Raw genomic sequence first — 22,791 nt, 5'->3', positions numbered from 1 at the left:
TAGATTAATAAAAGAAAAAAAAAATGTTCATTATACTCGTAAACTAAAATTCGCATGTACGTTACGCAATTGTTAACGACTGGCCTTGGGTTCATCTCGACAGTCGACTCCACTAGCCCGACTCATCAATAAACTCACTTCTCAAATTTTCCCATTAACTCAACACAACACAAACGAATTCCAAAAATGATGGATCCGATTCCAACGGCACCACCGCCCCGATCCGCGACGGACCTCTTCTCGGATCCGGCCGACTCTCACCCGCTTTGGTTCAAATCCAATCTCTTCCTCTCCCCGAACTTCGACTCCGAATCATACATCTCGGAGCTCAGAACTTTCGTCCCCTTCGAAACCCTCCGATCCGAGCTCCAGGCCCACTTGTCCTCCCTCAACCACGAACTCATCGACTTAATCAACCGCGACTACGCCGATTTCGTCAACTTGAGCACCAAGCTCGTTGATGTCGACGCGGCCGTTGTTCGTATGCGGGCCCCGCTTCTGGAGCTCAGAGAGAAGATCGACGGGTTTAGAGGGGCTCTCGAGGGCTCCCTCGTGGCTTTGCAGAACGGTCTGAAGCAGAGATCTGAAGCTGCTTCCGCTCGAGAGGTTCTCGAATTGTTGCTTGACACGTTTCATGTTGTTTCCAAGGTAAATTACGATGACGCCATGATAATTCTATTTGAATGAAAATTAATATTACCTTTCGATATTACTCTTATACTAGCGTTTGTATTTGATGAATTCAGTGTTGGATCTAGCAGCTCTAGGATTAGGCACTCGCAGAATCAAACGGTTAAATATTTAATAAGTTCAAAATTGCGCTGGGTTGTTGTGCTTGACGAGCTTGTATGGGTTTAGGTTTTATTTGTTTATTTATTTATTCTTTTAAACAGATAAAAGCTTCTATGGAATGGGATTGAGTCTAAAATTTCATACACTGCAGGTGCTCAAAAGAACAATTCTAGGAAGAGTGCACTAGCTTTTACTTCTCTATCAATCTAACTTTTGACTGTCAATTTTGATTTTATAAATTTGTCTGTGGTTGCAAGATCAGGTTTTGTATTCAAATTGAGTGTTGTAATAAGAGTTAAAAATGTAACTTTGAATGAAATGTTTTAGTTGCTTTGTATTTGGAAAATGTAGTTGTGTATAAGGTTCTCTTCAGTGTGTGAATTGTCTTTTTTCCTTTCTCCTCTTTGGGAATTCATTCGCAGAATTTATCATGCAATAACTGTTGTCTTCCTTTTCTTTTTAACTTTCTTGATGGATGCAGGTTGAAAAACTTATAAAGGAACTACCTAGTTTGCCTGCTGATGGGTCAGATGTTGACGTGAATTTGGAAGAGAGGAAGTCAATGAGCAGTGCCACTACCTTTCAACCTGTTGAGAATGGAACAAATGTCAGAGAGACTCAAAGCATGCTTTTGGAAAGAATTGCCAGTGAGATGAATCGGTTAAAGTTCTATATTGCTCATGCACAGGTCTCCTTCTTTCTTGATCTTAATTTTTCTCTTTTGCTGCGTATCATACTTTATTAATGTAAAATAAGATAAAACTATACGGCACTAAAGGAAAGTAACGGGGGATTAATGAGCTTAAACTCAATCATTTGGAGCTCATACATTATGTGTTCATCTCGTTTTTCTATTTTGCCAGTACAGAACCTGCCTTTCATTGAGAATATGGAGAAGAGGATTAAAAGTGCTAGCCTATTACTGGATGCTAGCTTGGGACATTGTTTTGTGCATGGTCTTGAACACCAGAATGCAAATGTAATTTACAACTGTTTGCGTGCCTATGCTGCCATCGACAACACCAGGAATGCAGAAGAAATTTTTTCCAATACTGTTGTGGCTCCGTTGATGCAGAAAATTATCCCGCACGGGCCATCGGAGGCACTGGCTGGGGCATCTGGAGATGAACTTGAGAGTGATTATGAACAAATCAAGCAATGTGTTGAAAAAGACTGTAAATTTTTGTTGGATATATCTTCTGCAGGTACTATGCACCATTTTCTTCCTTAACTACTGAAAAATGCTTTATATATTTGGTTTGCTAGTGAAGTGATTTGATTATTGTGTTCTGCTTTCGGCCTGCTGTGAAAAAATTGGCCATTACATTTTGTATCTGCGATAATTTTGTACCTAAATCAACGCTTTTCTATCATCTATTCTCTTGCGCCCCAGTTATTATTACAAAGCTGGTCAGGCAGTCTTATAACGTAGTGTGTTTGTAATTAAAATTATTAATTATGTTCATGTTATCTCTGATTGACATTTTATTGTTCCACTACTTGTTCCTTTTGTTTCTTCAGAAAATTCTGGTTTGCATGTATTTGACTTCTTGGCCAATTCCATCCTGAAGGAGGTTCTCTCAGCAATTCAGAAGGGAAAACCAGGGGCGTTTTCTCCAGGAAGACCTACACAGTTCTTGAGAAATTACAAATCAAGCTTGGATTTCTTGGCTTATCTTGAAGGTAGTGACTGTATTATTTTTTTTAATTTTTCTTTTTGCTAAAAAATAATTTTCCACACTCAGAAAATGTTATTTTGTGGGATTTTTTAAAGAGGGACAGTTAAAGATATTAAAAAAAAAAAGAGGCAGTGTTATTTATCTATGGATTTTTAAGTGTCTGCTCAGGATTACAGTACTCTGTAAATGTTGTTCGTTATAGTTATGATGTCTAATTGTCATGCAAGGTTATTGTCCATCCAGATCTGCTGTTGCTAAATTCCGAGCGGAAGCTATCTATGTTGAGTTCATGAAGCAATGGAATGTTGGAGTTTATTTCTCTTTGAGGTAGTCAGTGCAAATGTTTCACAGTTGCATACTTCCTTTATTTTTGTTGTGATGTGGGCTCATCTTATACCTTAATTCCTTCAGGTTTCAGGAAATAGCAGGGGCTCTGGATTCTGCTCTCACGGCAGCTAGTCTAGCTCCTGTCCAGAATTCAAATTCCAACCAAGGGAATTCTCAAGCGTTAACATTAAAACAAAGTGCTACTCTTTTGGACAGCATGAAATCCTGCTGGAGACAGGATGTTTTCCTCCTCCCTTGCTCTGACAAATTTCTTCGTCTGTCCTTGCAGCTTCTTTCAAGGTCAGCTTGGAGAGCAAATAATAATTTGTTCTGCTATAATTATCACCACTTGACTTACTATTCAGCTTATGTGAATCATCTTTTGACTTCCCACTGATAAATTTCTGATAGATACTCAAATTGGTTGTCATCTGGACTGGCTGCTCGGAGCTCTGGTCATGCAAGCTTCAATCCCGGAAATGAATGGGCTATTTCAGCTGCCCCAGATGATTTTATTTATGTACGTCTTGCGCCCTGTCCAATATCTCGCATTTACCTTCAGCTTTAAATTGTGTACATGCTACTGAATTGATTCCACTGACAAAAGGCTCATTGAAGTACTTTTAGTACTCTATTTTGTTCCATAATTATGATTTCTATGTTAAGACCTGACCTGCATCTGGCATTTGAAATGACCTTACACATGCTCCAACGACATACTGTAGATTTTAACTCATCAATGTCAGATGCATGAAAATGGTTGTGGTTAACTTGCATATTTATGTAGGTTCTCTGGTTTGCAGATTATTCATGACATTAATTGTTTGGCAACAGAAGTTTCTGGTGACTATCTGACTCATGTACTTCAGCTCCTGTCTTCATGCTCCAGTGAAGTTCTTGATCTTGTTAAACAGAGTATTTTAGAGGGTGGAAAGTCGTTGAGTTCAATGCTACCCGTAGTTATCAACACAATAGTTGATGCACTTGTTGAGAAGGCTGTTGAGGTAAAGCTTATTTGTATAGGAATTTGTATCAGTTTACAATGCAATGATTTAGGGGATGCTTGGTTTTGTGTTCTTTTGATTTCTGTAAAGACAATTACTGTGATATATTTTGATGAAATTCAGGTGATTGAGTTAGTTGTTTCTGTTACGACCCTGAAAGTCTATTTAATTGTGAATTGTTTTTCATTTGAAGCTTTTTGTTTATCTGCTGTAGGATTTGAGACAACTGAAGGGAATAACTGCAACTTATAGGATGACTAATAAACCCCTTCCTGTCAGGCACTCTCCTTATGTGTCTGGAGTGTTGCGTCCCTTGAAGGTATGCTGTCTTGTTAGTTTATAGCTTACACCATTCTTTTGTAATCGTCATATTTTGTTTTCTCATGCTGTTTGCAGGATTGTTTGTTTACTCTTATCCTTCTGACATAACAGTATGTATAAGTCATAAATGACAGGTTTTCATAAACAACGCATCCAATAACATGAGATATCTTTAGGTTTATGCAACTAGTGATATTCACCAAAACATGCTTTAATTAATAAGAAAGTGAACAGAGTAGATATTCTTAACAACTTCTCAGTTATCTGGTTGATGATTCTCAATTTGGGATCAGTATTGATCCTATAGACCATTGTCTTGAATCCACCATCTTTTGTTAGTGGATCAATGTAGAATTTTGATGTTCAGCCATGATTTCTTACCTTCCTATGCTTTTAGATATATGAAATATTGAGTTTTGAACAGGAGGAAAAGCTAATGAATGAAAGTGCAGATTAAATTAATGCCTTTTGTCGTGCATTTGGGTTGGTGTCTAGACAGGTGTTAGATTGGGAAAATCAATTCTAAGGCTATGGGGTGGTGTTTCCAGATCTTTGAACTATTAATGGATAGTAAATTGAATAAAAATGTGTAACACGAGTCAAAAAATTTTTATTAGGCTATTCCAATGTGTGCAGACTCTATTGGAAGGAGAGCGAGCTATGACATACTTGACACCAGAGGCTAAGAATGAACTACTGCTTGATGCTGCAACTCAGATAACCAGTCGCTATCATGAATTAGCTGCTGAACTTATCAGTGTGGTTAGTTTATTAAGTGAAAATTTTTGTTTACCAGAATTCCCTTTTGACAAATGTTCATGGACTTACTCTGTTTGATGCCCAGGCTAGGAAAACAGAGTCTTCACTGTTGAAGATACGGCAGGGTGCACAAAGGCGGGCTGGAGCAAGCTCAGATGTCTCAGACCACAATGTATCTGACACTGATAAGATTTGTATGCAACTGTTTCTTGATATTCAGGTAAACATGGTTCTTGTGAGCAACTGTTCAGTTCTATTGCTCCCCCACCCCCCCCCCCCCCTCTTTCTCCATGCATTTCATTTTATTCTGGATATCTATGCAAGTGAATCAGATTTCATGTCACTTGGGTTTGTATTATTTACCAGGAGTATGGGCGCAGCCTTGCTGCTCTTGGGGTTCAAGCAGCTGATATTCCCCCATACCGTTCCTTGTGGCAATGTGTTGCACCTTCCGATAGGCAAAGCCTGATAAAGTTCTAAGAGAGTTTTGGCTCTGGGCAAATTGTGGATTTAGTGTTTAATGCTGGATTCTAAAGTATACCGTTTTAAGTTGATTTCATTTTGGCATCCATTTTTTCATTTGTTTCCTTCATGGTAGTGATTAGGTGTTATCAGACGCTCATTCGAAGTTAATGTTGTATAATGAGGCAAATTTTGTTAATTCAACTCATCAGCGGAGTGCTTAGTAATAAATTAGTATATCTCTTTCAGTCGATCATGAAATTGGTATGATAATTAGACATTTGTGATAAATCGGTGTACATGTCTCTCATGTAACAGTAGCTAACTTCTGAATGAACTCGGACGGTGGTTTTGCTAAAAGATAGCCGAAAGAGAGACAAGTGTCACGGGATGAGTTTTATTGTACAGTAACTCGTGCGGCATTTGGTGACTTTTAGTACACAAGTCGTTAAGTAAGTGTTTCTGAATTTCTCAACTAGCTAAAAAAGAATGTTTTGTAGAAAATGCTACAGAGAAGAGAACAATATGGTTAAAATATATTTTATTACAAACAAAAAATAAATTACAAGAAAACTTTATAAGAGAGTTAGAGGGTTTGTGTTTGTGCTTGAGTGTTTTTGTGTGTGGTGTGGTTGGTGGGCAAATAAGGAAACTCACCCATATTTATAGGTGTTGGAGTGCTAGGTCTAGATAGTTTCATGCAAGTTGCATAAATATCTAAGGACCTATGTGGAGAATTCTAAAAACTTTTAGTCTATGTATAATTTGTAGAAAATTTTAGATCTTGGGTCATATTAGGTGATTTGCTAAGCGTACCATAATTGGCTGGTTGTGTTGGCGGCCCATTTCTAAGCTAAACCTACTTCCAAGTGCATTCCGTCTTTTGTGCAAAGTGCATCCTGATTTCTAAGCGCAACTCGGTTCGAGGTGGTTTTTTACTAAATGTACCCTTGTGGGCGGAATTAGCCTCCGTTGGTGGCAAAATTGAGCGCTTGGCCCGTGACAGAAGGCTCGTTATTTTTAATTAGCTTTAGGGACAGGGACACGGTTTTTGTCTCGCTCTCTTTGTAAAAGCAAGGCTTGGAGTTAATAGAAAGGAAGCTGTAGCAGTTAGTAGCCCCGGCCGTATACCCCGTATGTTCAAGGTCATCAATCTGATTTCTAGAATTATTGGTCCAGTTTTTACTACAACACATGAGGCTCTGGATTTGTATCCTTTTGAATTGCAATGGGCAACATACCGAGCATCAGCATGGGCGACAACCTGTTTGATCTACGAGCTATCCTGTAAAAATTGAGTCCAGTTTTATCTCTTTATTAACTGTTAGAACCTGATCATGGCCATCGACATTGACAACTTGGTCACTACAGAAGGGGTCCTTCAAGTTCAAGAGGTCATGAAGTTCAATCTCTTCCTCTTCGGAAAAAAATATCGGCTCCGAATCACAAGTTCCATTTGTTGAAGGAGCTCTATCTTTGAGAGTAGGGGTAGGGCTCATGAAGTCGGTCAAAAACCGAGAAAATTCTTTTCAGCTAGAGAGACCATTTTGCTCACTCGATAACCATATTGAGTTTTATGTTTTATTCAGCATTCAAACCGCCCGTGACGCTATGAAAATCATCGTCGGAGTCCTCTTCATCAATATCTGCATGGAAAGACCTTACGTTTACCCAAATACAAAAGCAAGTCAATAAATATTGAAAGTGAAATGACGAGAGAATTGTCGTTAACCTGTAACCTACGGAATTCTTTAATAGATGTTAAGATGACTAGTTTTCGAGAAGAAATCAACTTATCCTGAAAACATACTTCGACTGGCAAATAACTATTGGAAATTTCAACGGACGCCCTTCATTTTCACAAGCTTTTCTTGCCCATTTACATATTCACTATTGTATGTAAAGTGTGAAAAAGAAAAAAATTAAATGTTTATTTATTGCTAAAAAAAAATTAATAACTTAATTTAATTTATTTATTTTCCGCACCAAAGTCAGGGGACCTAATTGTCACCTGCCGTGTCATGCAAGGATGAGCCTTGATACTCATAATGGCTCCATCTTAGAACGCATAATAACTTCGTCATACTTTTTTCACCAAACTTAGATCAGTAGAACTAAAGAAACGAAGCAAGAAGGGGGTGCACATTCCACCTTATATTATCCAAGGGACCTTTGAAACAGAAGAAAAAAAAAGGAAAACTAAAAACAAAACAACATGACAAGAAGTTGAGATTGATGATGAAACAAAAACAAACTTTACGCCCTTAATCTTACATTTCCAAATAAACACATATTTTAGGTAATTCCGAAAATTTACTATGATCTCCCATGGATCCGAGCTTGGAAGCTTGTTATGGAGCTTTAACAGAGTTGCTACAACTTTGATCCAGCTTCTGAATTCCCGCTTCCTTTCCTTCAGCTCAAGGTTCAGTTTTCCTCAACAAGTCACTGTACACACACGGGAGAGACGAGGGAGAGAGGGAGGTGCACTGCACTCATGCCACAAATTCCTTGAACAGTAAACTTTCAATGGGCTGAAGTTACTTAAATACAGTGGTTGAGCGCAAGGACTCCTCATATGTTAGTACAAAATTGCCCCTCCCATTATGAACTAAAATAACACAATTAAGGATTATACTTATTCATAATATACTATTGTATAGGGTATGTCAAAATCAGACTCATTAACACAATATTTGATCACTTAATAAATGAGTCTGTCAAAATTACTCCATAATATTTGACATTAGTCACGTATTAATTCGGTAAAATATAGAAAATAATTAGAATGCTTTATGTCAGTCCACATAATGTGAGAAATAAATCTAACAATTGAAACCAAAGTCGTATGCATTAATTTAATTTATCTTGTATAAGTGTTCATTGGGACAACCGTAAAAACTATGGCTGGCATAATACACAAGAAAATGTATAAAAACATCAATTCTGGCGTAACAGTAATAATAACCCTTTTCATCTATATATAATTGGCCTGATAAAGAATTTTTTTTTTTCCCCTGATTCGTTTACTAGAGTATTCAATTCTGAGCTCACATACAGCCCGCTTAATAGTTAATCGACAAATAAATTTTGAAGTTAAAAAAGAATCATTAGAACATTGTTATAATTACACCATATCGCATAAAAGAATTACATGAATAGCAAGGTCACACATTTGCAGATCAATCATCACTGCATCATGATTCTAAATTCCTCAAAGCTTAGCACCCCATCACCATTCAAATCAAACCGATCAATCATCATCCTACATTCATCAATAGACTTGGACTCCCCAAGTTTAGCGAGCATCCTCTTCAAATCATTAGGTGAGATGAACCCACGGTTGTCAAAATCATACAAACCAAAAGCCTCCCTTAAATCCTTCAACTTCTCTTCTGCGCTCGCCCCTTCAATCAACCCAACAAGATCCTCCAAATCCAAGAACCCATCACCATCTTTGTCCAGAGACTCGATGGCTACTTCCACTTCGTTTAGCAACACATCCCCACCTCCAACAATCATGCCCATCCGATTCTTTATCTCCGACGGCGAAACTTTCCCATCTCCGTTTTCATCAAAGTAAACGAACACACGCTCGTACTCTCTTCCCTTCACCATCTGAATTCTTAGAGCACCGCAAATATTTCAAAGGAAACGAAGGGGATTTTTTTTTCCCTCTCTTTTTGGCAAAAGGAACAATGATAGACCAGGCCAGGTAGCTTCAGTTTCTGATGAACAAATGAAGTTGGCAAGAATTGATACTTATACACAGGGTTATCTTGGCTGAGTCGGTCACAAACCGTCCGTGATATTTGGAAGAAACTGCTGTGAAATTTCAGAAGAATCAAAGAAGCGTTCTTCCCCTTCAGGCTTCAGCTTCAACCTTAAGAAAAATGATAAAGACGAGGATCATCCGTGTGGTTGGTATTTCTGAGGAAACGAGGAAGAACCAGCTGAGAGCACAAACGACGATTTCAACGGTCTCGTGATGGAATTAACGGAACAGTCAAAAACTGCTGAATAAGACAATAACGTACATTTCTTCTTTTTAGAGAAAATAATATCCCACGTGGGCATCGTCATCGTATACGAGCTCACTACGTGGATCACGACTCTGATTTCTAGAGGTTCGCTGCGAATTGACTTGATGTTTCTTTATTGTTGGCCTCCATTTTAAATACACACGGAACGCGTCATTAAAATTGATGAGAATATTAACTGGTGTTTTACCTAACAATCAAAATAACGGATCCCATCGCATAATCTGCTCTGTTTACGGCGGTTTGTGGCTCAACAACGTCCCAACGATCGAAAATGTTCTTTAGACTTTATTTTATTAATCTATAAACTGGGTTGGGCAACATAGCTGAAATTAGAAATTAAAAATAATAATCTAACTACTAACTACTACTACTACTACTACTAATAATAGACAAGTTAATTTCTCCAGGGCATCCCGTCTCTTCCAGTCAATTTCGACCGTTTAGCATATATTTTTTAAAAGTTGCCTCGAAAGCATGTAGCAATTTATTTTCCTTTCCCATTAACCGACACGGTGAGAACAAAGATAAACAGGAGACGCTGCTATAATTAAAGGGTAATCCAATAGCAGAGGAAAATAGAAAATTAAAATTAAAATTAAACGCCACTCCCGGGATTTGTTTCCCACTCTCTACTCTTCTTTTGTTGGCCTAGTTTCCAATTTACACAAGGGTACTAAACTACGAAATTTAACTTAATCCACCTCTTGTATATCATCAGATTGGCCAATTCACAGAGGCCTCCCGCTTTTTGAACCTAGACCAATTTTTCATTAGTCATTCTGCTCTCTTTTGTCATGGAGCTTCCTTATGACGAAGCCATGATGGGATAAAAATGTCGCCAACAACCCAGGCTTTTTAATTTGAAGTAAGGGTGTACTTGGACACTCTTCCCAGGAATTCAATGCTCACTGTTCTTATCTTCTTCAATCATTTCGTTGCCATCGCCTCTGAGTCAGAGTCGGAGAAAATTTTATTCATTTCCTCAAAGTATGGCCAACTTTTTTGGCTATTCCCACTCTTGCTTTCCTGTTTCAAACAATCAATCATGTGAATAAAAGCATGTCTGGATTTCATTTTCAGAGTTTGAAATCTTGATACCACAAGACAAATTTTCCTTTCTTCTTCATGTAAACTATGGTTACCAGATTTTATAACTGAAATTCTTGTCAAGGGAAGGGTGGAAGAACAAACCTCGTATTTCTGAAGCAAAGATGACCACCGGGATTTGCACTGGCTTGGACTTCGATTAAATCCCTCATTTGCTAAATGTGTTGATATTTCTTTCCAGAGGGCCATTCTTCCCTTTACAATTTGGAATTTGCTATGCAATTCCCCACGCATTTTAATGAGTTTCTTCACCTCCTCAGGTCTCCATTTATTCTGTCTGACACCCTTCGAAGGCTTTGGTTGAGAACTTGAGCTCTCCGAGGAGTCATCGTCGCTGATTTCAGTACCATCTTCCTCAAGCTCCGACATCTGTTGTTCCTCTTGCGGGATCAAAACATTGTTACCTTTTACCAAACTATTAATTGGTGAAGCTGGTGCGACGAATGATTTCCCAAACTCATCTGAATCCTCAGAATCAAGGGAAAGTCTTTCACCATAGTCTGAATTTGAAGTAGTGGTGGTTTCTTCTGGTAGTTCTTCAACTTCAATTCCATCAACTGTGAAAATAAATAATAATGGGAAAAGGACATGTTGTTAGAACATTTGCTTTGAATAACAAGCTCAGTAAATATATCATCACCCAAGGATTTAAAAAATAAGTCATGCGTCAAAAAGGAAAGTTCCTGCAATTCAAATAGATCTCCAACAAAAATAACATATTAATGAATTTTTACATGAAGACTGCTTGAAGATTAAGCATTTCCAACGCAAAGGCAGGTATTGCACTCTGCTGCCATGGCCCAGTTATTTGTTCCTTATTTCGTATTTCAAATACAAAGGAAGCTAGTTCTTAAACTTCAATATCTGATACGTTTATTGGATTTAAAATTTTAATTTCATGGGATGGACATCAAAACATTTTCTAGTGTTTTTCCTTGACCAGTAATAATAAAATCTGCGACGTGAAAATGTGAAAACTCTTCAATTTCCTACTTATCCTAGATCAGTAGAGCTTTATGGCAGAATAGAAAGTGTAGAGACGTCTCCCAACCTTGACACATTGTACAAATAGACAGATATGGATGTTGACCTGTTTCTTCTACATGTACGCACAGCATATACATGATAGATCTATCACACACTTGGACACAGAGACACATGTTGGGGGGGAGGGGGGGGCGAGACGAGACCTTGCAAATTTTGTTGACGGCCATCGCCTTCAGCTTGTGTTCTGTTCAGCTGACTTCTTTTTGGATGTCTGTCAACCATTTTTCTCAGTGCTGGCATCCCAAATCCAACATGAGAATTGCCAGACAGCCTAGCATTAAGCTCGTCCGATAGAACTGCTGCTGGATTTTCCATAGCAACAGCAATAACTTCAGGTCTTTTGCTACTGTACTTCCTTACCACCTTCCTTAATACCTCGGAGACAGTTTTTTCCATGTGGGCTAAAGGACAATTCACCGGGCAGCTTGAAAGTGCAGCATGGGCGGCGTTGTGGAGAGCGTCTAAAAGCTTTCCCTTATCAAGCCACAGGCAACGAGTGGTGATTCTTATTTTTCCTTTTAAGCTGTATCCACTTTGTCCATCTGTATGTTGAGGGCGTAAAATTTCCATGCTGCAATGCCGAATGTCAAGATGCCGTCATTACACACATATAATGAAGACAAGTACTTGATTTACGGAGATAATATATTCACCTGATCACAATGATACCATCTGATGCAATTCTTAGTCTTTCATCGATGCACAGTTCAGTTGATGTGCCAAATGCTTTATCACCATCACTATACATCAACTGGAATACAAGATTAAATTTATTAGTAAATTTCTCAACCACCATCTCATAATAGACATTTTCAAAGAATTACCTGCAAATTCTCCTTCCCAAGAGAAATGAAACCATTAGATAGAACTCTCCTGTTTCTCAAGTGAGAAACCCCAAGCATCTCACCATTCTTTATCACCTGATATGGTTGCAAAGAGTTAATTATTTAAGTTTTATTTTATACTCGCATTTAAATTCTAAACAGTTGGCGTCAAAATATCAAAGTAGAATACATCTAAAGTCAAGCATACTAAAATACTAGTATGCATATCATGCACCAGGCAATTGGGCTAAGCACGCTTTGTCCCATCATGACCAATATTTGTAAAGACAAGTGATCCTTTTAACATGTTCCAAAAGGAAAAGCCTCTAATATCCGATAGCTTCATCGACAAAACGTGCTAGGTTTTCATAGAATTTCTCATCTGGATGAGGCTTTAATCTTATTACAACAAGGTAAAAGGGTAAAAAACTAAGAAAAGGAGCCTTCTATTATCCATATGGTGGATCTTTAGGCACTAGAACACTGAAAGGGTGAATGGATTATGCAAAACACATCAAAGCTTCTCATCTTGCTTCATAATGCTAATAGCTCTACAAGAGCTTGCTTCCTGTTAATGATTCTTTTGGAATAAATTATCACGATGACCATCATTAAAATTTAATAAAACGGAGAAATAACACATGCTTCCAAATTTGGCAAACCTCAACATCTGCAGCTACATAAAAACACTCAACATTATTCAACTCAATTAATCCTTCTTCTGCCTACTTCACACGATGCACTGTATTCTGTCGGAATAAATGTTACTTCGCCAGTGTCATCATTATACAATGCTGATAATGTTTCCCTAGGCATATCTTACATTTTAACAATGCAAAAATACAAGCAAAACAGACTCACAGTACTATGTCGAATGCCAGTTGATCTCCCCAGCAACTCATGCTCTTTCAGAAACAATAGTTCTCCATGTATGGGCAAAAAGTGTTGTGGCTTCACCAGTTTAAGAACTTCCTCCTTTGGAAAGAAGTTGCAAGATCAGATTATCCATAGTCAAAATTATGATAAAATAAAGCAGATACTAATTAATACCCATCTAAATACCTAACTATTTTATTGTTTTTCTAAACAAAGTAGATTTTCCTCTCAATTTCCTGATTTTATAAACTTTAAGTATCAAGCCACATCAATTCACCAGCTAGTGTTCTGGATTATAACATCATCCTCATGATATCTACTTCAAATTTGGCTATCACAAAGACTGATGAATTACAAAAGGCAAAATGATGCAACAGGATAAATTTTGAGGAGGAACATTAAGAACTCTTACCAGTTCTCCACGATAACCATGCCCAGATGTATGCAGCCCCTCATTTCTACCCATTACAATAGTTGATCCAATCTCTGATATGCGGTTTAGCATTTTCATTACACGAGATTCATTACCAGGGATCACCTGAAGGTAAAATGCAAAATCAATCATAATACTAAACATTTAAGATGTCGGTATGATCACCATAACTTCAGACATAAAAAATAACAAGGTTGTGAATTATCCAAAAAATCAATTGTGTTTATTATCAACAAACAATAGATGAGAATAAATAATTGAGCCTAAAATGAATTTATTTATTTATTTTTTTTGAACACTAGTTTATTGAAACTTAAAACAGGAACACGGATTCTTCCTTTACTGAAAAAGAAATCAGAATGAAAGAACAAAAAGCGAATCATAAAATCCCATATTCTGCGTATGAAAATTTTTCTATGAAATTTTCATTTAACTAAAGCAGTCCTGAAATTGAATAAAAAATAGAGCACTTGACCACTCAATTTCAATTCAATAACACGTACCCTGTTGAACTAAGTACTTGAAGAATAAATTTTTAACGTAGAATTTGCCTATAATCCACTGCATACTATACATCTTATTACCTTAGCTGAATACAGAATTACATCTTCGTTGGTCAATTTGAGAGAATGACTACCTCCATACGACGCAAGATTAAGGGCAGCACGTGGTTCTGCCTGACACAACAGCATGTAGAGTCACATACCAGCAAGATGGTACAGTGCAATAAACTATTGTGGTCAACATATCTAGGGATCACTGGAGTGATCAAGATTAACTTACTTGTGAACCAGTTGTAACAATAAGCAAATCTTTTGGAGCATAGGCGTCGATATCTTCCACTTTCACCTACAATATTATTAAAACAAGTAAGGAAGGTGTCAGGAAGCTAAATTTTCACAATAAAAGGAGCAAGATGAGAAGATGATATCACAGCTTATTATGATAAACATTAACCAACAAAAGAAGAATATGTCAGACAAGTAGCAAATGAATTCCAATCTACAAAGCCTTTATTTGGCAGATTCAACCATTCCCCAGCAGTAAGTGGATCAAGATTTAGTTGAGCTGAAATAATTTTCGTCAATATGGCTAAAGCATAGAATCTCAACCCAACACAGATTAAACATACAACTTGATGAAGTATTAGTAACTGTCAAGTTAATAGATATAGGCAAAATACAAAGTCTTTAAGTGTCGTTACCAGAGTGGACGGATCAATTGGTGCCTTTCCATCCTTCCAAGCAGCATCAAGATATGTCCTTAAGGACATGCCAACAAATACCAATTTTCTACCAGTTAAATCAGCAGCAGCTTTTACACTTCCAAGGCGGTGTATGTTTGATGCAAACTGAGTAGTTATAACTCTCCCTTTAGCAGCTGAGACGTGCCTCATCAATGCATCCTTTACCACACTTTCACTAGTTGTCCTTCCGGATGACAGTACATTTGTTGAGTCGCTCATCATCTAAAAAGGATTGGGCATTAAAAAGCTTGCTACTAATCATTGTGAACAGATAAATGAGGTTATAAATTTAAAATCTAGGACCAAGGTATACCTCCTAGATATACAATATACCCACACACACAAACAAATTAGTTTTGATGTGACCAGCATCTATTGCAAAGAGACAAATGACAAGGCCAAGTATACAATAACCTCCTAAGAGCACTGAGATAAAAGAAAGAGATTCAATCATCAGGGTTCAGTCAACCTGAACATTTTAATTTCAGTTTCTAAAGACAAATTATTAAATTTCTGGAATCAAGTAACTTGAACAGAACTATATTAAGAATATCCAACAATGGGAAAATCATCTTACAAGACTTCAAGAATTTCCCTCATTCTTTTTAAGCATGGCAGACCAAGGAACGTTCCATATATTTACAACTCCACAATGAAGATAGCAAATTCTTAGTATGCTTCAGTCAATAGCACTAAATGTATATCTATCTTCAATCCCATAGCAATATAAACAAACAGAACCTACATTTCTCTTCCTAAGCTCCCACTGAAACCACTGCATCACTCCCATAATTTGCCAGAAACATTTGCTCATTTAATCGGGTCAACATAACATCCAACATGTGAATCAATGAGACTTACCAATGTTACTCCTTCTTTTGAGAGTTCTTCTAAAGCTTCACGGTCAAATACTTTCCCATCCAAAGGTGATTCATCAATCTGTTAAATGTTAAATTCTTATGCAGTTGTAGAGGTAGACAAAAAAGAGAAGAAAACAAACAGATTGAGAAGAACCTACCTTCCAGTCACCAGTATGAAGTATTGTACCATCAGCACAACGAAGAACTAATCCACAACAATCAGGAATAGAATGTGTCACTCTGATGGGCTCTATTTCAAATGGTCCAGCCATAAATTTCCTCCTTGTTTTAAATGTTTTAAGTCTAGACGGAACAAATATCCCATTCTCCTTCAAGCGCTTTCTGATAAGCTGATGAAACAAGAAATAGAGAATGAACTTTCTAGACTGTCATAGACAAGCAAAATGAGGATGAAAATGCACAACCAAGTCATCATGATCCCACAAATAGTTAGGCAGGATAAAGAAGAATTAGAATGATAAGCAATATTAAGCCATGGTGATGAAAGAAACAATCTTACAAGCCACCAACCCAATGTTGATAGTTTGGAACACTCAATTAAATCTGAGAGAGAATTTAAAGTTTCAGATCAACATTAAATGAATTCAAAAAGTATTTTTATTAGCGCCTGTCAGGAATAAACATTATTTGCTACAGCGCAAGTTGGTAAGGGATCTGTTATAGAGTGAGTGAGTGTGTGTGTGTGTGTGCGCGCACTGGCAAACATCTATGTAAGTAAAACCCAGGACAAGTACCTCCATTGTAAATGAAGATGCATATATTGGTGTATTGGAATCCAAAGCCGGGATCACCTGGTTAGCATGAAGAAAAACAGTCAAAAGAAATTCAACCAAAAAAAAAAAAAACCACTAAAAGAGAATTTATTGAAAGAAGGCAGCTAATACACTTAAGTTTACATTCTAAGGAAGAAATGTAGCTGACCTGGCTGCATACTTATACAGCTTCTATAAATCTCCACAAGAATTTAGCTCATTAAGGTGAGAGCACCTTCCGCCTAAAGGCAGTACCATTTTTTATGTTCATGCATTTACTTGAAATTTAGACAGTCAAGTTTCACCTAAAAAACCTTAATCAATTGAAAGCATATAACTAGAAATGAAAACTAGTGCAAAGCATACTACTAAAAATTCAGAACTAATGCAGCTTTATGAGTTTGTAATCGTTATCCAGTATGATTTCTTATCTTCAATAAACTGATAATAACCTATTCAAGTCTACTAGCAGCTGTGATTCAGCATCTTGCCTATGGATTTCTAGGGATGGTTGTTTAGGTATCAAATGAAATCATTTTTGTTTTATTGTTGTTACCACAGTCACCTAGGCATGCATTAACATAGAGGGCATATTAAATGTTGGCTGATGTTTAACACAGATACAGTGCATGTATGTTTGACAGGTGAAATCTCTGCTTCAATCACAGCATAACCAAACATTCCAACAAGCCCTTGAACAACAAGACACAGCAGTTTTCAATTCAACTTTCCTTAAAATGTTAGAACATTAGAGAATTGAATAATCTCTGATAAGTAAACCAAACTAAACTTCTTCCACCCCCCCCCCCCCCCCCCCCCCCCCAAACCCAAAAAAAGGCATCATTTTTGGTTTGTCAATAGTTAAGATCTGAAAAGTATGTAACATACTAGAGTAGAAAATTAACATGTCAGTTTTCAATCAAATGAAATTCCAAGTAGTAGGAAACTTTACCCAGGGCAACGCACCAATGTGATCTTCGTGGCCATGAGTTATGACAACTGCTTCAATTTTATGGCTCCATCTTTTTATAAATGTGGTATCAGGTGTGATTTTTTGGACGCCAAGTTCATCATAGCTGATTCCATGTCAAACACATAGCACAAAGTTAGCAAAAGATCAGCGGAAGGAGAATCTAAGTTCGTAGTACTTTTCATCTGCAGATTTCATTATGCAGAATGCAAAAGAAAAAATGCTACTACTGCAACACCAATAATTTTCAATAAATGTTTGCCCTTGACCAAAACGATCATAGAAAGGGTATTAAATGTAGTAAACACATTAATCATCCCCTAGTCAACTTTCATTAACAATTGAAAAGAGACAGCTTCAAAGAGCACCTATCCTTTTTGCGGTAGATGCAGAATTCACATGCAGAATGGCATGCAATCAAGATATAATTTTTATTTTTTTTTCTGGAGTAACAATTGTGGCCAACTTACTCAGGAAACATGACACCGGCATCAATTAAAATATATCGGTCATAATTTCCAACAAGCATGCAATTCATCCCAATTTCACCAAGGCCACCTATTGGAAGGACACGCAGTGGTGGTCCATTAGACCCTTCATAAAACTGTTCCATCTTGCGTTGGACAGAATCTTCCATACTTTTCCTAGGCCCTTCTGTTCTTCCTGTTCTTCTACGTGGAACTTTAGATTCACGTGCGCCTAAAATAAGAGAGAAGCAACTTAGTCACCATCATAATTTACAAATAACGAGAAATTGTAACACTCAAAAATTCAGGGACACTCATAAGAAGTAACGAATGTGAATGTTTTCGAACAAAACTGTCCATCCGATTGCCAAGAAAAGGATATTAAAATAATTTATGAATTCGTTTGATTAAAAAGCACATAAATTCTGATATCAAAACATCCAATTTAAGCTGGAAGTTATTTAATATAAAACAAAAGCAATAGTGAGTACATTAATAACTTATGAAATAACAGTTCCATTATTTTACACAATCAGCACGAGTATATTGATAATAGAATAGTACAATGAAAGTAAAATAAAAAATTTAAAAAAAATTACAATACACCTAAAGTTGTTGGAGTATCAATAGAGCAAGAAATGGATCGCCTTATTCTGGGAATTGGCTTGCACAAAAAATTGTACGGAGAGAGGGAGAGCGCACTCAAAGCAGCCATGTTTGCGGATACTTTATTTAGTGTCGAAGAAGAAGAAGAAGCTAAGTATACTGAGTAAGAGAAAGAGTAACTTCCTAATAAACCTAACTGCATGTGTTCAGGAAGCTTTGTTAGATTCAAATTTGTGAAATTGGAAAAAAAAAAAACAAAAAGGAAACCTAGAAACTTTTTGTTCTTTATCTTTAGTGCAGGGTTCTAGTCTTTCAAAGACGAGGACAGAGTGACTGATTCAGCTTGGGAGCGGGAAATGGAGAGAGAGCGCCTGTGTGGGATATTTGTGAATTAGAGGTTGAGAAGAAATTAAAATACCTTTCTTATCATATCGCAGCATTTGACAAACGCTTGCACGTGCCCCCCAATGCCCCTCTTTGGCTAATTTCTTCCTAACACGTGTGAGATCATTATTGTTTTTTTAAAAAAAATTGAATTTTTTTGGTGTTTGTTTCTCAGAAATGACCATAAAAATCTCTACCCAAAAAAAAAACAATTCTAATCTTGATTTTCGAAATGTTGTTACATTGGACACATTTTAGTTGGTCTTACTTTTAAAATATCAATTAAACAGAGTAGAAGACAGACACGTCCACATATTCTAAATGCGAATCCAAAATCTTCTTTTGTTTCTCAAGTTCTCAAAAGCACTTTTGAATTCAATTAAAATTACAAAACACATCAATTTCCTATGCTACCTGTTACATCATATTAAAAATAAAGACCATTTCTGTTATTGTTGAAGACCACTTCTGTTCTTTGGAAATGGTAAGAGCTGAGAAGAAACTCGCGTGATGTTTCTTCAAATCATCCAAATATTAATCTAGAAGAGCTGGTGCAGACACTCAATCCCACAACATCAAGTCAAGATACTACTCACATTCTTGTTAAATGTCCAGGAAAAAGCAAGTACAAAAGAGATCTAATAGAGCACAACCACAACTACGAGCTCAGTGTCAATGGAAAGAGATACATTGCGTGTTTTCTCAGTTGAGTAGAAACTTCCTGGATTCTCCACATCCATACTTTCAAGTTTGATTGGTGTGTCCTGGAAACCATGGGAGTCCTGGTTGTAGACACAGCTTCGTCTCTGGAAGCGGAACAATAGGTCCCAGAAAGATTCGCCACAAATCAAGTATTATTGTGACAAGCATTGCAGCTCCCAAAGCATCAACAGCCACTCGGGGTAAGTCCCACAGGTCACCAAGTTTCTCATCAATCCTGAGAACACAAGTGAGAAATCATTGTGGGATTGAAAGATGAGAACAAAAGAAAACAAAATACGAGCCACATTATAGCAGGAATAGCATAAAAGCAGTACATAATTTACATAAGAGTACAACATCTTGTCAACTAGCAAATGGTCTCATATTATTCTACACGAACACAGTTCACATTTAGCAGTTGGATTGAGTTCTTACCTTAGAAACATTGGGAAGCTTATAATGAAGTAGATGGCATAAAACAAAGACCCAACTTTATACATGGATGCTCGGTCCACGAATTCATAATAGGGGAACTGCATGTGTTCCAAAGAAAAATGTCAGAAACATTGGCTTGTTTAGTTAGTTATTGGCCCAGCTGCATGGTGAACCATATGGGCTATATTTTTAATGAGAACACATAAAAAGTCTCACAAATATACAGAACATAAAATTTAGGGACAGATCCTAAAAAGCTCATAAGACTATTACGTTGATAAAACTACAATACATCTATCCATCCAAAACCCATGAAACAAAATCTTCAATTCCCTTAGCCATTTTGTTAATAGCAATGACATTTAGTTGCAATGTCAGAGAGTAATCATACTTGAAGTGTCAAAAAATTCACTGGGACTGAATATTTTACTCCTTAGGAAATAGCTTCTTAGGGTAAATTTAATTTGAGTAGCATTAAAAGAGTTGGGTTGTCATATTCATACCTTAAGATAAGACCTGAGATAGAGTACACTAAGGAATTGTAAAGATCCAGAATCAGTAAACCATCATAAATATAAAATACACCAATCTAAATTACTTAGGGTCTATCTCCTGTGATTCCATCATCAAAAATTTCTTAAATCTTAATTATTGTCGGAGAAGGGCAAGGATGCTAAATAAAAGAATATGCTGAACCATGAAGAAACATACATTGGAAATGGCTAATGTTTCCAGGTATGCTATAAAGTAAGAAAGAACCAAAATCCATCCAGCCTCAACAGCCAACTGAATTTTATCTGGCAAGTCAGCAACAGAATGCCGTATTCTCCGAAGTGTCAAATTTGAAGCAACATGGTAAAACAAAAAGCAGACATGTGTGAGAAGGAAAGTTGTGTGAGGTACCTACAGAGAATAGCAGATATCAGCAAAAGGGCAGCGGAAAAAATAGAGCGATTGTACAAAATAAGAGGACTTTTGGCTCATCAGCCTTTGCACAGAATAGGGGGACTTGGCTTATCTGCATAGAGTATAAGTGTTTCTTGTTTTGTGGCTTACATTGTTCATCTTCCATGATGGAAATGTATAGGAAGCCCCCAGAACCGTGAAGAAATAGTGGGTCCAAAAGTAATTGCCAACGTAACTGAAAATAATTATCCACAGATTTGCCTGCAACAACAACAACCGAAATACATTCATAAAACTCTAGCTTTCCTTAGTGAAAAAAACAGATGTAAAGAGTCACCCAGGAAGAACACAACACTTGCCTTGATCCAAAAACGATCCTTCAAACCCAGGCAGCTGTCAGCCTACAAAAGATAGAACTTTAGAACACCAGAATAAAGAAGCTAAAACTAATAGGCGTATTCTCTAAGCTGGACACTCTGAAACAACCAAGTGAAGAATTTACCTTTCCAACAAATAGCAGCGGTATCAAGAAAGAAGGAACTGCCGATACCAAACCCAGCAGCAAATACTCCAGTTCCGTAAAAGTCTGTTAAGTCACCACAACAATACTTTCAATATCAAAATTAACTTAAACTTCCTTCCACATAATTGCTCTTATGTCCTTTTTTTTTTTGAGGGTGTGGAGGGATGGATACAAAAACTTCAATCAAATCATACATTTTGAACAAAAATTTGATTCACTTCATGCAAATAAAATTTACAAAAAAAAATGATGTAAGCAAAGCTAAATTAAAAAAATAAAATAAAATACCTCGTAGAGCTTGTAGGGAACAATGATTCCGAGACAGAGGGTGAGCCAAAACGGTGTGTAGCCAAGGAAGAAGAGCTCGGCCCATCGCTTGCTCGGGTTCGGAGCCAACCACAAACTGGAAGTAGAACTAGAACCATCCAATTCTGCAACTGTTCATTTTTCAAAGACGGATTCATCAATTCGTTTTAACTTTAAACTGGAAATAATTTTTAGAAAATATAATTAAAGGAGGAATGCGAAAGTACCGCCCATTTTGGATCACAGATTGAGGAGTGTTGATTTCACTGTGATCTTTCTCAAAGTCAAGTGAAGTGACCACTGAGGAGCACGCGAGAGCTTCAGGATCGTGTCAATGATGCGCCGGTGGTGTTACTGCCAAGTATGATTGTCTCGCCTCGTCGTTATATTTCATGTCCTTAGATTCTTGCCACGTCATCAAGTAACATGTTTGACCCTATTGAAAATAAATAATAGCTAATACCATTACTCGGTCGTTAAGAAAATAATGAAGTCTTCTCTTGTCGGCTATACATAACATTATTGCAGTGAAAATGGCAGGCAAATGAATCGAATTAGGCCTAGCTTGAACAGCGAGGGCCTTAAGCTGACCGGCATATGGGCTGGCCGAAGCTATGCTAACCCCGCCCTATGGAAATTACGGGTGAGTTTGGTAATATTATATTTTTAAAAATAATTATTGTTAATTGAATTATAGAAAAAATTTATTATAAAAAGAATCAGTTAAATATTTAGTAAAAATAGTCGTATGTATTTGATAAATCTTATTATTAAATAATTGTGAGAATATAAATGATTGAATTGGACATAATATTAAATATAATTTATTTACACATCTATAAATATGTATATAAAATATTTGTATTGTGTTTGTGTGTGTTTATAATAATTAATAACTAAAATAAATAGTTTATACTATTAATTTTGTTTCTTTATTTT

At 36.9% G+C, this 22,791-nt stretch overlaps 4 protein-coding genes across 7 annotated transcripts; 1 reads left to right on the top strand and 3 right to left on the bottom strand.

Annotated features, from left to right (window-relative positions):
• The first annotated feature begins 43 nt into the window (after positions 1-43).
• On the top strand, positions 44-5,595 carry LOC102607838 (conserved oligomeric Golgi complex subunit 2). 3 transcript variants are annotated; one of them, XM_006476951.4, is made up of 12 exons: positions 45-648; positions 1,274-1,480; positions 1,661-1,997; positions 2,314-2,475; positions 2,699-2,798; positions 2,883-3,098; positions 3,210-3,318; positions 3,602-3,802; positions 4,017-4,121; positions 4,760-4,885; positions 4,968-5,102; positions 5,249-5,595. In XM_006476951.4, the coding sequence occupies exons 1-12, from the start codon at positions 187-189 to the stop codon at positions 5,360-5,362; spliced, it is 2,274 nt and encodes a 757-aa protein (XP_006477014.2). In that variant the 5' UTR covers positions 45-186; the 3' UTR covers positions 5,363-5,595. The 3 variants fall into 3 exon arrangements, 2 of the variants coding, with proteins under 2 accessions (XP_024954331.2, XP_006477014.2); XR_003065362.2 differs by lacking the exon at positions 5,249-5,595 and having other exon boundaries at positions 44-648; positions 4,741-4,885; XM_025098563.2 differs by lacking the exons at positions 4,968-5,102; positions 5,249-5,595 and having other exon boundaries at positions 44-648; positions 4,741-4,890.
• A 2,837-nt stretch (positions 5,596-8,432) lies between these two features.
• On the bottom strand, positions 8,433-9,333 carry LOC102607242 (putative calcium-binding protein CML19). Its single transcript, XM_006476949.4, has one exon. The coding sequence runs from the start codon at positions 8,960-8,962 to the stop codon at positions 8,534-8,536; it is 429 nt and encodes a 142-aa protein (XP_006477012.1). The 5' UTR covers positions 8,963-9,333; the 3' UTR covers positions 8,433-8,533.
• A 621-nt stretch (positions 9,334-9,954) lies between these two features.
• On the bottom strand, positions 9,955-19,006 carry LOC102606767 (ribonuclease J). 2 transcript variants are annotated; one of them, XM_052437090.1, is made up of 16 exons: positions 18,597-19,006; positions 17,994-18,222; positions 17,506-17,629; positions 16,536-16,592; positions 15,939-16,130; positions 15,782-15,859; positions 14,879-15,142; positions 14,458-14,523; positions 14,259-14,351; positions 13,654-13,779; positions 13,227-13,340; positions 12,366-12,461; positions 12,195-12,292; positions 11,685-12,112; positions 10,579-11,051; positions 9,955-10,413 (listed from the first exon to the last, which is right to left on the bottom strand). In XM_052437090.1, the coding sequence occupies exons 1-16, from the start codon at positions 18,796-18,798 to the stop codon at positions 10,315-10,317; spliced, it is 2,739 nt and encodes a 912-aa protein (XP_052293050.1). In that variant the 5' UTR covers positions 18,799-19,006; the 3' UTR covers positions 9,955-10,314. The 2 variants fall into 2 exon arrangements, with proteins under 2 accessions (XP_052293050.1, XP_052293051.1); XM_052437091.1 differs by having other exon boundaries at positions 17,520-17,629; positions 18,597-19,005.
• Positions 19,007-19,555: 549 nt separating this feature from the next.
• On the bottom strand, positions 19,556-22,274 carry LOC102630846 (cycloeucalenol cycloisomerase). Its single transcript, XM_006476945.4, has 8 exons — positions 22,080-22,274; positions 21,835-21,983; positions 21,526-21,609; positions 21,383-21,424; positions 21,174-21,284; positions 20,829-21,020; positions 20,118-20,215; positions 19,556-19,917 (listed from the first exon to the last, which is right to left on the bottom strand). The coding sequence occupies exons 1-8, from the start codon at positions 22,084-22,086 to the stop codon at positions 19,725-19,727; spliced, it is 876 nt and encodes a 291-aa protein (XP_006477008.1). The 5' UTR covers positions 22,087-22,274; the 3' UTR covers positions 19,556-19,724.
• Between the last annotated feature and the right edge of the window lie 517 nt (positions 22,275-22,791).

This window comes from Citrus sinensis, chromosome 3 (assembly GCF_022201045.2).
Source record: "Citrus sinensis cultivar Valencia sweet orange chromosome 3, DVS_A1.0, whole genome shotgun sequence".
Lineage (NCBI taxonomy): Eukaryota > Viridiplantae > Streptophyta > Magnoliopsida > Sapindales > Rutaceae > Citrus > Citrus sinensis.
Note: the sequence above shows the minus strand (reverse complement) of the source record. Positions and strands in the feature narration are given on the sequence as shown.

Coding starts and splice junctions, on each gene's coding strand:
- LOC102607838 (XM_006476951.4), top strand. CDS start 187: ATGATGGATCCGATTCCAACGGCACCACCGCCCCGATCCGCGACGGAC. Junction 3,319..3,601: donor CCCCAGATGATTTTATTTAT/GTACGTCTTGCG, acceptor TCTGGTTTGCAG/ATTATTCATGACATTAATTG. Junction 4,886..4,967: donor CTGCTGAACTTATCAGTGTG/GTTAGTTTATTA, acceptor TTTGATGCCCAG/GCTAGGAAAACAGAGTCTTC.
- LOC102607242 (XM_006476949.4), bottom strand. CDS start 8,962: ATGGTGAAGGGAAGAGAGTACGAGCGTGTGTTCGTTTACTTTGATGAA.
- LOC102606767 (XM_052437090.1), bottom strand. CDS start 18,798: ATGCAGTTAGGTTTATTAGGAAGTTACTCTTTCTCTTACTCAGTATAC. Junction 17,630..17,993: donor GCCGGTGTCATGTTTCCTGA/GTAAGTTGGCCA, acceptor ACATGGAATCAG/CTATGATGAACTTGGCGTCC. Junction 16,131..16,535: donor CATCTTCATTTACAATGGAG/GTACTTGTCCTG, acceptor TTGTTTCATCAG/CTTATCAGAAAGCGCTTGAA.
- LOC102630846 (XM_006476945.4), bottom strand. Junction 21,610..21,834: donor TTCCCTACAAGCTCTACGAG/GTATTTTATTTT, acceptor GTGACTTAACAG/ACTTTTACGGAACTGGAGTA. Junction 21,021..21,173: donor CATCATGGAAGATGAACAAT/GTAAGCCACAAA, acceptor TATTCTCTGTAG/GTACCTCACACAACTTTCCT.